The 16,864-nt window shown below is 49.9% G+C and overlaps 1 protein-coding gene across 17 annotated transcripts in view; it reads left to right on the forward strand.

Moving 5' to 3' along the window:
* Positions 1-16,864, forward strand: part of ZNF618 (zinc finger protein 618) — a 162,972-nt gene that overhangs the window by 14,392 nt on the left and 131,716 nt on the right. For 16 of the 17 annotated variants that reach the window (XM_054084586.1, XM_054084591.1, XM_054084587.1 and 13 more), the window contains exon 1: positions 9,659-9,991. The exons of the other annotated variant lie outside the window; for it this stretch is intronic. In XM_054084586.1, the coding sequence (XP_053940561.1) occupies positions 9,674-9,991 (318 nt within the window). In that variant the 5' untranslated portion in view covers positions 9,659-9,673. Of the gene's footprint in view, positions 1-9,658; positions 9,992-16,864 lie in introns of those variants that run through there. 17 annotated transcript variants of the gene reach the window in all.

Genomic DNA, 16,864 nt, shown 5'->3' on the forward strand with positions numbered 1-16,864 from the left:
TGTAGTCTGCTGTCCGTGTAACCAGCCCCATTTGGGAGGTGCTAACCGTCTCTTCCAATTTCACCACCTCACCTGCAAGCCCTTTGGCTGCTCCATGAACACTGTTTTCAGTTTGAGCACCCTTTTCCTTAGTTAAGCGTTAGCAGAATGAGCTTTTTGGGTGGATTTGTGTTCTGAAGACTTTAGGGTCTAGCTGCAGGCTGGGCTGGGTTTGGTGGCCATCTCCTGTGTCCCCTCTGTGTGACCAACCCCGGATGGACAGGAGCTGAATGTGGGTTGGGGAGCTGAATGTGGGTTGAGGAGCTGAAACCATGGGCCGAGGGCTGCATGGACACCCTACCTCCATCCCTGGCAGTGGCTGCTTCCCTCCTGCTTGTGCTGAGGCTCCTTATCCTCCACAGCAGAGCAGGGCTCTGGGAGAGCTGCGTTCCCCAGTATGCGGGGACCTTCAGCATCACATCTGCGTCGAGCCTGCTTCCACACAGGCAAATCTCCGTGGGATCAGCTGAGTTCTCCTGTGATTGAAATCATGGTTTCTGCCCTGGCAGGCTTTCTGGTATTACTTGGCATTTTGAGCATCCTTCTCCACTCACTGAATCTCTAGCTGTTCTCTGTTGGGCTTCTAGTCCAGAAAGGTTCTCTGCTCCATGTTGACGTAAAGATCAGATTTATTGGGCTGTGCTTTGCTTCTCTGCCAGCACAACCCCATCTTTCCTACGTAGTTTGGATATGGTCTGTAATGCCTTGAGTCTTTGTTTCCTGCTGGAATTTTTATTACGTTTTTCAGAGATAAAGTACATTTATGACCTTATCAATAGAAGGTGCTTCACCTGAACTGGATGTTCTCCTTCCTGTGTTTGATTTTCCCAGGCTTTAAATTACATAGGCCTTTGTATGCTGGCATCTGTTTTCATTTTGGTTTTGATGGCATCTGGCTTTCCTGTAGGGGTTCAATTTCCTATGGCATAAACCCTCCTCAGACCACACCTTGCGTCCCTCAACCTGCCTGGCTGTGCAAGTGGGACCTCAATTTCATGGAAAGGCACCGTGTGGTTTTACTTCTTCAGAATCGGTTGTCCGCTACGTCATAGAATCATAAAATCATTTGGTTGGAAAAGACCTTTGAGATCATCAAGCCCAACCCTACCTGTCTGCTACCAAATCCCTGAGCACCTCATCTGCCCGTCTTTTAAACATGCCCAGGGATGGGGACTCCACTACCTCCCTGGGCAGCCTCTGCCAGTGCTGAGAACCCTTTTGGTGAAAAAATTTTTCCTGGTGTCTTGTCTGAACCTGTGCTGGTGCAACTTGAGGCCGTTTCCTCTTATCCTATTGCCTGACACTTAGGAGGAGAGACCAACATCCACCTTACCACAACCTCCTTTCCTGGAGCTGCAGAGAGCAATGAGGTCTCCCCTCAGCCTCCTCTTCTCCAGACTGAACAGCCCCAGGACTCTCAGCTGCCTCTCGTAAGCAGGTGCTTTTTAGCAAAGGATCCTCGCTGCCACACAGTGAGAAGCACAGTTTGAGCTTAAGGTTGCTCCAGAACATGGATGTAGCTTGTGTTGCGCAGGACCCTGTGCTCCCCGCTCCTTGCTCCATGCTGCTGGCTGCTGTCCTGCAGGCACGGGCTGAGCTGCGGCGCGAGCCTGGCGGTGCTGCACTGGTAGGAATTAAAAAAAGAGAAAAAAGGGCAATAATAAAAGGTAGAGCTGACAGTTATCCTTGAGGTAGAAGTTATCAAGTGCAGAAAATTGATAAAGGAAGTTAAAAGTACCAGGGGAAAAAAAAATCAGTGACTGTCAGTGCAAGAGCAGTGTTTGTGTTCGGAACAAAAGAAATTCTAATAATGGTTTGTGTAGACTGATCACACTGAGGAGGGGAAATGCATAATAAAGCAGAAAAACTAGACATGTTTAATAAATATTACCGTTCCCTGTTTGTAAGGAAGAGGTGTGATACGCTGAGAGCCTGTGAGCGGGAGAGCTGCCAGGTCCAGCGCAAACCAGGGTGGGTTCTGAACAGAGGCTGCGAGGTGGGAGCGTTCTCTGGGTGATGTTCACTGGGGTCTCCTATGGGATCTGTCTTTTTTTTCACCTCCTGTGCCATTTTGGAATAGTGAGAACAATCCAGAAAAACAGGTGAATGCTGCTGTTGTACCATCTTAGCCTGACATGCACCTGGGGCTGAGGATGGACAAAGGGTAGGTGAGGGGGTTAGGGAAATACCAAGTTGCAGTTGTTCTTCAGCAGACGTGATGGAGAATGTGTTGTTTGCCCAGCTGGTGAAATGTGTTGGTGTCACCAGAACCCGCTCTGGCAGCATCACGCTGATGTGCAGCTCGTTGTTAATAGGGTCTGGGATGGCCAGCAGTGTTGGTGCTCACCACATGCATGTGGGACCAAGCCCACAGTGCTGGGGGCTGGTGGTTGTGTTTGCAGATGCCCGAGGGGTTGGTGGAAATGTGGTACTGAGGGAGTGTTGCTGTTCAGAGGGAGCTGAACATATGAGGATGGGCTGAGAAAGTTGGCGTTGTTCAGCCTGGAGAAGAATAGGCACTGGGGGGACCTTAGAGCAGCTTCCAGCGCTGAAAGGAGCTCCAGGAAGGCTGGGAAGGGGCTCTTGATAAGGGAGTGCAGGGAGAGGATGAGGGGAATGTTTTTGAGCTGAAGTAGCGGAGACTGAGATGAGCTCTTAGGAAGAAATGTTTTGCTGTGAGGGTGGGGAGGCCCTGGCCCAGGCTGCCCAGAGCAGTGGTAGCTGCCCCATCCCTGGAGGCGTTCAAGGCCAGGTTGGATGGGGCTTGGAGCAACCTGTTCCTGTGGGAGGTGTCCCTGCCCATGGCAGGGGGGTGGAACCGGATGAGATTTAAGGTCCATTCTAACCCAAACCGTTCTGTGATTCTACGATTCCCATAGTTGGTTAGTCTCCGTCAGATGAACTTTGATACAGTGAATGGTAGGATCTGTGCATCCAGAGGTGAGAGCGGGAGGGGAGTGCTTTTGAGATGGGGAGACCAGAGAAGGCACGGAGATGCCAAACCTTTGTGGTGGGAAAGGGACGACTGCTGTGGCGTAAGCAATGGCATTGAGTCTGTGGGAATGGGGCGATGCCATCCATGGGTGTGCAGCGTGAGAGAGCTGGATGGAAGCAGCCATTCTAGCTTCTTGGGTTGTATGTCCTTCAATACAAGATCTCTAGTTTCAGTTCTCTCATTCCTTCAAGAGATGTTGAAAAGTTGGAGAAGACCCAGACCATATGAGCAACATGAAGCAATCAAGGAGTCAGAGGAAACCCTCATTGGTATTTGTTCCTAAATGTCTGGGGCTGTGCTTGGGATTTTGGGGAACTCTTCCTGGCAATAAGGGTCTGAACCCCCCTCACTTGATGATTTTTATCTGTGTGGAGCCAGTTCTCTGTACGATTAAAATAAAAGCAGGCACCAGAGCCCTTAGTTTTAGCAAACTGCCTAGCAAGAAACAATACCTGGAAGCTGAATCCAAACATTCTGATGACAAAATGAAGACGCAAAAATATTTGTAAGAGTAGGAGGTGGAAATTTCGAACAGCAGGGGAGATTGGCCATTAGAACAACTGTGAGGGAGGCTGTGGATGCTGTGGATCTCTCCACTGCTGCTTCTTCCCTGTATCTGTGGAATCTGTGTTTGGGAGTTTGTTGGCAGAGTGTAGCATTTAGATGGGGGAATCGCTATTGGGGGGGTAAAGAACAGCTCTTCTGTGGCTTAGACAAAAGATTGTGCTTTCAGTCTCTCTTTGGTACCCTGTTCCCAGTGTCCAGCAACAGATGGTTGGAGAAGGATTATAAGAAACAGAGAAAATATTGAGCAAGGTTCCCTTTAATATACTCTCACGCCTGCTGAATGGACCTGAAATTACTCTCACGTGCTCCTGCACCTGGGAACACATAACCCTGGTGTGCAGCTCAGACTGGGTTCCACCTGGCTGGAGAGCTGCTCTGTGGAGAAGGACCTGGGGTCTTGGTGGACAACAGACTCAGCATGAGTGAGCAGCATGCTGCAGCAGCAAATAACGCCAACAGAACGCTGGGGTGCGTCAAAGAGGGCATCACCAGGAGAGATAAAGAAGTCATTATCTTGTTCAGCGCTTTTTGAGCCACACCTGGACACACATGTGTCCAGTTTTGGTCCCTGCTGTGTAAAAAAGATGCAGCCGGGCTGGGGAGGGCCTGAAGAAGGGCCACTGAAATGATCAGAAAATTGTGAAACCTTCCACATGAAGTAAGACTTGAAAGGGCTGGATTTGTTCAGCCTTGGGAGAAGGCTTAGGGGAGACCTCATTACCATGTACTAGTAGATAAAAGGTGTCTACCAAGAGGATGGAGACATCTGTTTTATAAGGAGTCACTTGGAAAAGACAAGGGATTGTGGGGGTAAGTTGCACCTGGGGAGATTCCGATTGGCTTCCAGAAGAAAATTTTCCACTATGAGAACAGTGAAACACTGGGATAATCATAAAATCACGGAATAGTTTGGGTTGGAAGGGTCCTTAAATCCCCTCCAGTTCCATCCCACTGCCACAGGCAGGAACACCTCCCACTGGATCAGGGGCTCCAAGCCCCATCCAACCTGGCCTTGAACCCCTCCAGGGATGGGGCAGCCACCACTGCTCTGGGCAACCTGGGCCAGGGCCTCCCCACCCTCATCGTGAAGCATTTTTTCGTAGTGTCTAATCTAGATCTTCCCCTTCCCAATTTAAAGCCATTCCGTCTTGTCCTGTCACTACATGATCTCCCCAGGGAAGTGGTGGATTCCTCTACGCTGGATGCTTTCAAGGCTCAGCTTGACAGGGCTCTGGGCCATCTCGTTTAAACTACGTATCACCTAAGAAGGTTGGACCAAGTGATCCTTGAGGTCTCTTCCAACCTGGAATTCTGTGATTCTGTGAAGACCTCCTCTGCCGGACGACTGCATGTGCACGCACACCCCTTCTGTGAAGCCAAAGTACCTGCCACCGTTTTGTCCTCCCTGCCACCGTGTTTTCTCTCTAGTAGAAATACAACTGATGAAATCCATGGGTGATCTCCTGTAACACGGAGCACAAAGGCTATTTGTTTACTTTTTCAGGCAGGAAATGATAATGAATAACGTAGTTAGGGAACACATGGGACGCAGTCATTAATAATCTACTTAATATTCTTAATGCAAAAGCCATAGGGAAGGCAGCCGAGAGAAGAGCGCCGAGAGCAATATTGGAGAGTATGGATTTTTCTCTGTGCTTTGTGGTCTAGAGGAGACTTCGTTCCCTTGCCCAGATACAAGGGAAACGCATTGGAGAAAAAAATAGCAGGTATTTACAAACCACTGTAGAGATCAGAGAGGAAATTTCCCCCGGTTAACTCTGAAATCAGGCAAAAAGCAGCAGCGGAGCTGAGGTGGCAGAGTGCAGATGTAAACAGTGTGCGGAGCGGGGAGCAGCCGGCTTTTTAGGAGTATAAACAGTCTGGGAAGGAGGAGGATAGGAAGATCTGTTAAAATAAGCAGAAGGCAGTTAAAAGGATAATTAGTAAGGCAAAAAGAAATAGAGAAGATCTAATTGCTGAGAGTATTTGGACTTCAAAGGGTTCTTTAGATAGAGTCAAAGCAAGCAGGAGCTGGCAGAGGGAAGTTGTCCACTGGAGATGATGATAGCAACTGGAGATGGAAGGTATGGGATAACGTGTTTGTAAATGAGCTGTTCAGTGCCTCTGGTGGGTGTTCAATGCCTCTGGTTGGAGTTTAATGCCTCTGGTGGATGTTTTATACCTCTGGTAGGTGTTCAATGCTTCTGATGTGTGTTCTGTGCCTCTGGTGGGTGTTTCAGTCTCAGGTAGGTGCTGGGCATCCCTGTGTCCAGCTGTGTCACGTGCTGGGAACTCCAGGATCCACAAATGGAGTTGTAAAACGCTTGGACACATTCATTTTGGGCAGATATAGTTTTTAAACTAAGAGGTAGTTGAAGTTATCTTCTCGCCAAGAACCTTGAAGTCTTCTCATTGTATGACAGATGCCATGTTGTGCCCTCGCCCGCTGAGTGCAGAGCTGACCTCCTGCCACAGACAGGCTTGGGGGATTGCCTTTATCTTATCACCTTCCTGACTGTCTGATAAATATGTATAGATGTGTGTGTGTGTGTGTGTATGTGCATATATTTGTATATATCATGTGAGTGTGTATATATAAATATTCTGCACAAACCCACAAAGTTTGTCACCTAGAGGTGGACATGCCTGGTAAAAATAACCGTTTTGTTGCACACTTCACCTGCAAAATCCTCCTTCTTTAAGCTCCAAGGTGCATAAATCAGGAAAAAAAAAAAAAGGTAATGCAACAAACAAAATGCATTCTGGCCTGAAGTTCATGAGTCTTGTGCATAAAAACCTGGGGACAATTTATGCGTTTACGTGGTTAGCACGCTGGATTTTCTCTTTTATGGTCTGCAGAAGGGGCCTGGGAGCTTTGATCAAAGTTGCGTTTCTCAGCAAGCTGCCCTTGCAGTAGAGCTGGGGTGTTATGGACTCCTTTGTACGTGTAATTAAAAGCTGTCTTCTGTCTCGATATCACACTGTGGTTAGTGCTTCATTTAGAAAATGGGTTGATTTGATCAGGCTTGGACTCCTGGAGATTCTCTTGGTGGCTGGGGCAGGGGCGGGCGGCTCTGCAGGCTCCTCATTGCTGCTTACCCTGGTTTGGAGAGCAGGATTATCATAACGTCATAGAATATCCTGAATTGGAGGGGACCCACAAGGGTCATCGAGTCCAACTCCTGTCCCCAACATTCACCCCATGTGTCTGAGCGCTTTGTCGAAATGCTTCTGGAATATTGTCAGGCTTGGCACCGTGACTGCTTCCCTGGGAGCTGTTCCAGTGCTTCACCACCCTCTGGACGAAGAACCGTTTCCTAATGTCCAACGTAATCCTCCCTTGGTGCATCTTCCTGCCATACCCTCTGGTCCTATCATTGGTAGCCAGAGAGAAGAGCTCAGCACCTGCTCCTCCTCTGCTTGTGAGGAAGCTTTAGGGCGCGATGAGGTCTCCCCTCAGTCTCATCTTCTCCAGAGTGAACAGACCAAATGGTTTCAGCCGCTCCTCATATGGCTGTCCTTCTTTTCCAACTACATGCCTTCTTCTGGGTGCCCTCCAGTAGCTTTAGATCCTTTTTATCCCCTGGTACCCAAAACTGCATCTAGTGCTCAGGGTGGGGCCACGCCAGTGTGGAGTGGAGGGAGACAGTCCTCTCCCTTGACTGGATGGGGATGCCGTGCTTGATTCACCCCAGGACACAGTTGAATGAACTGATCTTGATTGATTTTTTGTGTTTTTGAGGATAGATTCCCCGTGTTAGTGAGCTGGATAAGCTGTCAGAGCCTGCAGCAGCGAGGCTGCCCCGGCAAGGGACACCTCTTGTGGGGTCCATGCCCTGCCGCTGGCTGCTCAAAGGCATTTCTAGAGCCCAGGGCCTGAGTTCCTGCTTTTTCACCCAGCTGCCACCATAAGCTGCATTTCAACAACTCTGGGAGGCAATCAGCAGCGTTGCTGGTGGCTGCAGCGTGCGGCGCTCGGGTTGCGCTCCCGGGGTGCTGTGGTTGCACGGGCAGTGCCTCACCACCAGACTGGGTTTCCATGTCAGCTCACCCTGGGCGGCTGCCGTCACATCTTGACTGGAGAGTGGAATTCGCCTTGTCGGGAATGTGACCAGATCTATTGTTTGTAGATTAAGGCTCATCTCTTAAAACATTACAGCATTGACAGCGAGAGTTTCAGCCTCGCAGCCCTGCCTGTGTTTGGCTTAGGTTTGCCAATTTGATCTGCTGGAACGAGGTGCCCAGCTGTGTGTGGTGGTGATGCTGCTCTCCATACAACCCGTGCTGCCTGTCCTCGTCCCAGATTGGCCTTTGGGCCTTCTGGTTGCTGTTCCCTTGCACACAACCCTTCCTCTCTTTGCAGGCAGGGAAATAGCAAGGTCCTTCTTTGGCATAGATGAGCTGTGAGGTGGGAGAGTCCTGCATTTGCGCCTTGGGGCTGGGATGTAACCAGATAAGCAGTTCTGTGATGGCAGCAGGATGGTATTCTTGAAGCTGTTCCATTTCTAATGGAGTGGATAAATGTCCTAAGTGTTGAATGGTTAAGTTTTTAAATGGGGTTTGAGAGGTTTCATATCAGATGTTATTAGTCCAGATAAGAAGTTATAGTCTTCAGAGTGAAAGAGCTCCTCATGTAGAGAAAGAGCTTAGCACTGATACTGGGCAAGTTCCAACAGGTCCGAGTGGCTGTGTTCCATGTGCCCACACTGTTTTAATATTAAACCTCTTTATTTTCACCTGCATTAAGTGTTAATGAGAGCAGGGTGTCTTTTAGGCTGTACGGGCAATAAAGCAAGACAAGAGTGTGCCACATCTGTCATTGTGCTCTGCTTTCTGCTTTTTTCTCCAGTCTGATATCCTTCAACTTTATATTTCATTCGACCAAATTATGATGAGGGGAAAGTGGTAATTCGACTCAAGGGGAGAAAAGTTAAATTAAAGTAAAAAGCCAGTATGTGTGAGATATTTGTGCAAAAGTAATGTAGATCTTGAGGAAAAGCCTTTGTAAGTCAGCAGATGTGATCGGCGGCAAAGGAGGTTGTGTTGTACTGGAAAAGAAAGGGAGGGCTACGGAGTCCTGGAGCCATCAGGCCAGAGAAAGAAGAGACAAAAGTAGGAGATCCTGATGGAGGGAATGGTTTGCTGATGACATGTGAATACTGCACCAAGGCTGGAGCTGACGCTGCTGCTGTTGAGGATTGCAGCCTGCTTTGGAGAGGAAAGTGAACATATTCCTTGTGAGAGTGCCTGCAGCAGAGAACCTACTCTCCTGCCAGCTCCTCTGAGTGAGTTCATGTGGTGCACACTCGAGATCGGTAACTTGCTTGGATGGAAGATGAGAAGACTTTGCATCTGGTGTTTGGATGTGAGAGAATGTTGAAATACCCAGCCTCAAGTTCTTGTGTCCAAAGTGTCGCCTAAGATGCCCTGCACGAACTGTTCTGTCTCTCCTCCGTTCTCTTGGAGACAGATTTTCCAACAGCCCTATCCTTCAGGGACATTTACTTTGAGGCCTTGCTGGTTTTGATCCATCCCCATTACTGGATTTGCAGTGAAATGTTATTCCTCAAAATAAGAATTTCTGTTCTTTCCATTTCCAGAGATTAATCCTTTTTCTTCACCAGTTCTTCCTAGAAAGGATTGTTGGGAGCTTTTAAGGGCTGGATAAAATTCTCCCTCCACTAACCTGTTTGCGTTAACTCTACACCATCAGGCAGAAGCCTGACTACACCCACAGTCCCATGCACTACTTGGCGTGACGTTCACTGCATCATTCCAGCCATCAGCCCTGCGCTGTGCTGCATGAGTGATTCCTGACCTCCAGCAAGCAGCTGATGTGTCCTCTGGAGATCTCTCTGCCATGCTTCTGGCTACGCTCGTGTGTCTTTTGGCATCTGTCGGCAGGACCGCGGCTTTGGCTGGCGCTCCAGTCTCGTTCCCTGCTTGGCTGCTGCTGCTCGAGCGGCAAAACGCCGTGGTGTCAGCCTTCCAGATTCAACCCATTGACTCGTTGGCTTGATGTACCTGCTGTGTTCACATTGAGAGCGTCCAGGATTTCCTTTAAAAACAGCTATGTGCTTTTTACAAGGAGTAGTTTCCAAGTTCAGTCTGAAGGCAGACCGGCACGTTACAGGCTCCTTAGTTTGCCAGCAGCGTTACCCAATGACTCGAGGAGGTGTGAGCTCCCTCAGCCCACATTTGTTGGATGTTAACGACACTGCGAGTCATCTCGAAGAAGGGAGGAGTGAGTGGCAAGTGGAGCCTGCAAGATGGAATTGGGAGCCTGGCCAAGAGCATGCTGTTCCCAAAAGACGGAGGTGCTGGTCCTGTGCCTTCTGTCCATGCTCTTCTGCTGCTGATCCTGTGGGCTGGTGTTCGCTGGAGCCTTCTGTGAGTTGATTGATGTCCCAAACCCAGGAAAAGCACGTGAAAAAAAAGCTCTGGAGGGGAGGGAAGGGCAGGGCTTTCTGCCAGGCTGGTGGGAAATTGGCTTCTGGAGGGGTGCGAGGAGTAGGGACTGACACTGGGAGAGTAGCAGGATGTGAAGGAAGAGGAAGGCACCATATTCAGTACCTCTAGACCACTTCAATGACACAAAGGGTCATCACCCATGTGGTCTAAGGGGCTGAGGATTGTGGTGTTAAAAGAGAGGATTGAAGTTCAGCAACAGTGCAGATGCGAAGGGAGAAGTTTCCTTCCATGTGGTCAGCAGCTCGCGTGGATGTGGTTGAACCTGCTGTAACTCAGCGTATGGGGTTGCTGCGATCTCGGAGGGGATGTGGCTGCAGTGTCGTTCAGCGAAGGGCAGGACCGTATGTCTTATTTACCTGCTTCTCAGGCAGGCTCTGTGTCCTTGGGCTTGCTGGCATCTGGGGATGGGAGCCCTGCCGGCAGCCTGTCCCAGTCACTGTGGCCACAGACCAGAGCGAAGGGCTTTAAGACATGGTGTGGTTCTGGCTCGGCACTGAATCTGGAGTTGTAATCCCTCTGCGGTCATGTTGGGTGTGTGACGCTGTTGTCTGGCGCGGCTTGGTAACAGTGGCTCGTCAGCTTGTGTTCAGTCAGCTCCTCAGGGTGCTGGCTGGGGTTGGGTCTCATGGAGCTGAGCACCGTAGAGTCACGGAGTTTCTAGTCTGGTTGAAGAGTAAACCCTTCCTGGGGGTGCCAGAACCATGGGCACGAGCAGGACCTTGGTTTATGAGCCCTGGAGCAGTCCCTGGGTCATGGTGCCATCCCGCCATACCCCACCTCCACTGGACTTGGACCCTGGGTGGGTTCCCGTCACGCCATAGAGTCCTGGGACAAAAACATCTCCAAGCCACTCGGTCACCCTTCCTGCTGCTGCTTGGCCTCCACTGGATTTTTACTGTGTTTCTTCAATTTGGTGCCTGTAGTTTTCACCGCAGAGCTTGGAGGGCTGCTGCAGTTAGTCCTTGTTTTCCAAGGAGCCGGTGGATCTTACTCTTAATATGAAGTTAAATGAACAACTTAGTTTTAGCAGGTGCTAGATAAAAGTATCTGTGTCGCAATATCGTCGTGCTCCCTGCAGTCATTGATGTGCCAGGTCTTGACCCAAGCTCCTTTGCTGCTCCAGGGTGGAATCACAGAATCAGTCAGGTTGGAAAAGACCTTTAAGATCACAGAGTCAAACTGTAAACCCAGCACTGCCGGCTTCACCACTAAGCCATGTCCCTAAGCACCACATTCACACGGCTTTTAAACACCTCCAGGGTTTGTGACTCCACCACTGCCCTGGGCAGCCTGGTCCAATGCCAGACAATCCTTTTGGTGGAGTAATATTTCCTAATATCCAGTCTGAACCTCCCCTGGCACAGCTTGAGGCCATTTCCTCTCATTCTATTATCGGTTGTTACCTGGGGGAAGAGACCAGCACTCACCTCACTCCAACCTCCTTACAGAAGACTTTGAGAAGGCACATAGAACCCCTCAGGCTCATTTCTGTTGCCCTTTCCAGCCCTCTGTCTCCTCCAGAAGTCTTGCAGCCCTGCTGCACCCTTTGGACATTGTCTTTGGGTGATTGCACTTGCTTACAGACGTGGTTCCTGAGCAGGTCCCTTCAGATTGCACCATCCAGTTCAATTCCCACAGAGCAGAGCTGTTGGGTATGGGGATAAGAGCAGTGGCTCGTGCTGAGCTCCTGAGCTGTCACCCACTAATTTGGAATCTGTGGGATGACGGGGACCTTCATGTCCCATGGTTTGATCTGTTCTCCAAGGGACTAGGAAACAAGGTGTGCTCTGGGCAGCCCTGGTGTTTCTCTCTCTTTCTCCCCAAATTTGCAGTAGCTTCCCAAGCAACAGCTTGCCAGGATGTATAAAAGGTTGGATAGAAGAAATGAGGTGAAATCAGCCTTCTGTTCCTGACTTTGGAGGAGGCCGGTGCGCTGGAGTGTGCTTTCGGTCAGCACCGAACCTCAGGAAACAGGATAAAATCCCAGAAGCGAGGAAATCGGCAGTTTTCCCAAGTTGCTGTGCTTCTTTATATGAAACCTCTTTATCAGGAGACCATCAATGGAGGGCAGCATCTAATTCCACCAGGGATCAAACTCATTTCTGAGCAAACTCAGCTCTGTTTGCTAGGGATCCCACAGGGAACGAACCAGCTAGGTTTTCTGTTAGAGTGAGAATTCGTTACGGTCGTTTGCTCAGCCTGCCTTGCAGTGTCAGTACCTCCCTAACCCTCTTCCCCATAATCCTGGCTGTACCATGGGGATGGAGACTGCTGATCCCCAAGAGCTGCAGATGGGTGTAAAGAGCCTTTTGCTTCCTCAATTTTGAAATAAGGCACTCTCTACTTTTATTCTTTAGGGTTTTTTTACCTATAAGATGCTGGTGGCCAGAGCTACGCCTGGCTCCCTTGCTGTGAGGGACCTGAAGGATTGTGTGTGGTGGTTTTCCAAGACATTGCACTGCTGAAATACACACTAAGATTTCACCCCGGTACTGGGATCTTTTGAGCTAAACTGAAATTGTAGAATCGTGGAATGGTTTGAGTTGGAAGAGGCCTCAAAGCCCATGCAGTTCCACCCCCTGCCACAGGCAGGGACACCTCCCATGGGATCAGGTCGCTCCAAGCCCCATCCAACCTGGCCTTGAACCCCTCCAGAGATGCGGCAGCCACCACTGCTCTGGGCAACCTGGGCCAGGGCCTCCCCACCCTCACAGCAAAACATTTCTTCATGAGATCTAGGAATAGATGCTTCCATCCATAAGTTGCAGGCCCCAACAACAGCCGTGTGGGAAGGGAACATCGCACACCTTTTGGTAGGATAATTAGGAATGCCGTCAGGGCATCAAAGAATGTGTCATGAGCATGGTCTCCATTTGAAGTTGTGGTGGCATGGGAGATGCTTGGTGCCTGCTGGGCACCCATGTTGCCACCAGCCAAAAAAGGAGCACTTGTGCACGTGCTGGGAGCTGCTGGAGGCCCTGCCACTGGCTTAGGGTTGGGGCTGAGGGAAGATCTGTGCGGGGTGTTGGAGCCCATGCCCTCATTGAGCTCTTGGTGGCTTCTGGGCTGGATGAGAGCAGATTTTGTAGATTCCTGACAGGTAGCATGTGTAGCCACACACACTGGCAGCTTCTTCATTGGCTAATAAGATTTCTGGGGACAAGATAGAACCTTCCTGCAGTCCCAGGAGACTGGAGAAGCCCCTATTGACATGGTTTTTTATGCTTATCCCTGCTTCGGTCAACAAGCTCTGTTTGCAGCCTTCAAAGCTGGTTGCTCTGCAGTAACTTTTTGAGTTTGCTCTGTTTGGAAACTTAAGTCATGGATGATCCCATCATCTTGTGCGCATCCCTGTTGAGGTTTACTGTGGACAAACAGACCATCAGCTTTACAAGAACAGTGCAGGGTCTGGAGATCTTATTTAGATTCTGTTTAGATGACGTGTTTCTCTTTGAGGAAGCAAGAGGCAATGTTGGTGTCCCACTACCGGAGGACCTGTTGGGCAGGAATTCAGCCCTGCAGGTGTTGCCTGTTTGACTTTTCCCACCTTCGGTACCTCTTGGGTAGGGTTTGAGGCAGCATCTCCCATAGGGCAGGGGATAGAAGCCAGTGCTGTTGATGGACACCTTCCTGGAAGCAGCAGTGCTGATGGAAGAGAGCTTACTTCACATCATTTGAGCAAAGTCACCTGGGTTTCAGCATTTATGTTGGGTTTCTGGTCTGCGCGGTTGCGCTTTGTTTCCCTGCAGCAGTCGTGCGTGCTGCTGTGACCGTGCCTGGGTTTCAGCCCCAGGATGCAGTTGTGTGACCATGATGGCTCTCTCCGTGTGTCCATGGTCTGCTGACCCCGTCATCCTCTTCCCTGGGCCCTGCTGCTGGGCAGGGAGCCTTGGAGGAGCCGTGCTGAAGGCAGAGGGGTCTTGATTGCACTACGATGGTCCTGCTGCCTCCTGAGGCGCCGGCAGCCGCCCGGACGCGCTCAGCATACGTGGTGGTATGCGAAACCACCTTTGCATTAAGCATTAACAGAAAGGCAGCCGTGCCCCGAGCCACGCAGGTGAGGCAGCGCGAGGCTATTCCTGTTTTCTTGGAAGAGCGGATGCCTGCATTTGTGGTTGTGTTGCTGCTTGTGGTCTTGTGTTTGCCAGGGCTGGGATGCAGCTCCTGCCGTCTGTAGCTAATCCATCTCTGGCTGTATTCTCCTCCTCTCCTGTAGTGGACGGAGGCTCCTCTGATCTCATATCTCCTCGGCTGAAGGGAATGATGCTCTGTCCCATTGACCAAGGCCTTTCTCAATGTGGGACCAGCACAAGCCTCCTGTGAGCCATCCGAGTCTCAGCTCTGGTGCTGCTGGTGCTCGCATAGGTGAGGGAATGCTGGCAGCGACCACAGGGCTGGTGGCACCTTTCCCAGTGGGAATCATACACCCGTCCTCACTGCGTGCATGCATGTTAGCCGGGAGGTCACGGAGGGATTTTTCCTCTCTCCTTCTTGCACAGAGGGGTCGTTTATGCAGGATGCGTAATGAGTCTCCATCATGGGATGCAGGCAGAGAGAGGAGGTGTCTGGCTCTGAGCGGCTGCTGCGTTTATTTAGGAAGGGAAAGGCTTTAGATTGGGTTGTGCACTTTCGGAGCATCCCTGCACGGGTGAAGGAAGCTGGTTGCAAGGTTAGATGTTTCTGGCTTGAAAGTCTTCTGGAAGTTTTATTTGACTGGAAAGCATTTGGGAAGTGATTTTGAATCCGTTTGGTTGATTCACTGCTGTTCCTGCACTAGGATGCAGAGCAGCAATTCTGTAATTAATTTAATTACATGCTTATTCAATCTTTCCTAAACTCGTAAAATTCCAGAATGCTTTTGAATTCAATGAAATGTGATTTTCAGGGACGGGAGGAAGGGAAGGCAGGGGAATTTCAGTTGTTTTTTTCCTCTTGGTGGGCAGCCCCCCCCTGCCCGCTGCCGCATCAGCCCCATGGCCCTACTGTGCCCGCTTGGTCGCCTCTGCTGCATAGCCAGGATTGTGGTTGTTTCCCAAATTCCTGTCGCTGCTGGGTGCTTCCCTGCTGAAGGGAAACCTTCCAAAGAAGCTTCATGAATAAAATCATAGAAAACTTCCTTTTTCTCCTGTCCCCTACCTCTTGCATCTCTGCTGTTACCTAATGTTCATTGCTCTTGCTGCTTCTATTGCCTTCAAAGACATCGAGGGGCTGGAGAGCATCTGGAGAAGGGAACGAAGCTGGGGAAGGGTCTGGAACCTCGAGGGTTCTGGGAGCAGCTGAGGGCCCTGGGGCTGTTTAGCCTGGAGAAGAGGAGGCTGAGGGGAGACCTCATTGCTCTCTGCAGCTCTTGGAAAGGAGATTGTGATGGCGTGGGTGGTGGGCTCTGCTCGCAAGTAATGAGTGATGAGACGAGATGAAGTGGCCTCAAGTAGCACCAGGAGAAATTTAGACTGGCTATTAGGAAAAATGTATTTATGGAAAGAGTGGTGAAGCCCTGGGAGAGGCTACCCAGGGCAGTGATGGAGGCTCCATCCTCGGAGGGCTTCAAAAAGCATGTGGTTATGGCACTCTGGGACATGGTTCAGTTGGCACAGTGGGCTTGGGCTGGTGGTTGGACTGGGTGAGCTTAGAGGTCTTTTCCAACTTCAATGATTCCATGATTCTGTGATTTAATGAGTTCCAACCCACTCTCCATGTCCTCGTTGCGGCACAGGAAGCAGCTGATCTCTTCCCCACTTACCCCTTTCCCCTTTTTGGTTGTTAATTTAAAGTATCGTTTCCAAATCTGCCTCCCCTCCTCCCCAAGTCTCATTTTTATCTCTTTTTTAAACTGCCAAAGGCCGTGAATGAGTAACCGAATATCTCCTGGGCGCTGGAATTTTACAGGCCTTGCCCTTTGTTCGGCTGGGTCAATGCATGAATTCACAAGTTACTAAATTAAAAAGGAGAAAAAAGGCAAATGTCTGATTGTGGATTGGATTGGGTTTTTATTTCCCCTGAAGAAATGGAATACAAAGAGCCACTAGTATTTTCAAATAGTTTAAAAAGGAGCAATTGATTTTAAAATCTGGTTTTACTGAGGCCAATTCTTAATACAAAACTGAGCATTGAACTGTTTTTCTAAAGGGAAAGTAGAAAATCCAACTTTTTGTAGGTAAGAAGTTAGAAAATTTAAATCTACTCACAACATCAGCACGGGGACACCGGACAAAGGTTTGATGGGCAGAGGTTACAGTGGGAACATGAAATTCCCAGAATGCTGTAGAATCATAGAATAATTTGGGTTGGAAGAGACCTTAAAGATCATCTAGTTCCAACCCGCCTGCGTTGAGCAGGGACACCTCCCACTGGATCAGGCTGCCCAAGACCCATCCAACCTGGCCTTGAACACCTCCAGGGATGGGGCAGCCACTACTTCCCTGGGCAACCTGGGCCAGGACCTCACCGTTCTCATAGTGGAGAAATTCCTCCTTATGTCTAGTCTAAATATGCCCCTCTCCAGTTTATACCCATTCCTCCTTGTCCTATCACTGCAAGCCTTTGTGAAAAGTCCCTCCCCAGCTTTCCTGTAGGGCTCCTTCATGATGGTTTCCTTAATTGTTCCTGGTTGAAGCAGCCAACAGCTTCAGGTGTGCTGTAGGAAAAGTCATTGTAGAGCAGCGGCACATTGAGTGAGCTGGTCCTGTTTGCAAGGAGGGACCACGGCAGCCGGAGCAGCCGTCAGCTGGTGAGCCTGCAGAGAGCCCGTTTGATGTGTTTGGGAGTGCACGTTTATGAGAAATTAAATAAAAT

This window comes from Cuculus canorus, chromosome 19 (assembly GCF_017976375.1).
Source record: "Cuculus canorus isolate bCucCan1 chromosome 19, bCucCan1.pri, whole genome shotgun sequence".
Taxonomy (NCBI): domain Eukaryota; kingdom Metazoa; phylum Chordata; class Aves; order Cuculiformes; family Cuculidae; genus Cuculus; species Cuculus canorus.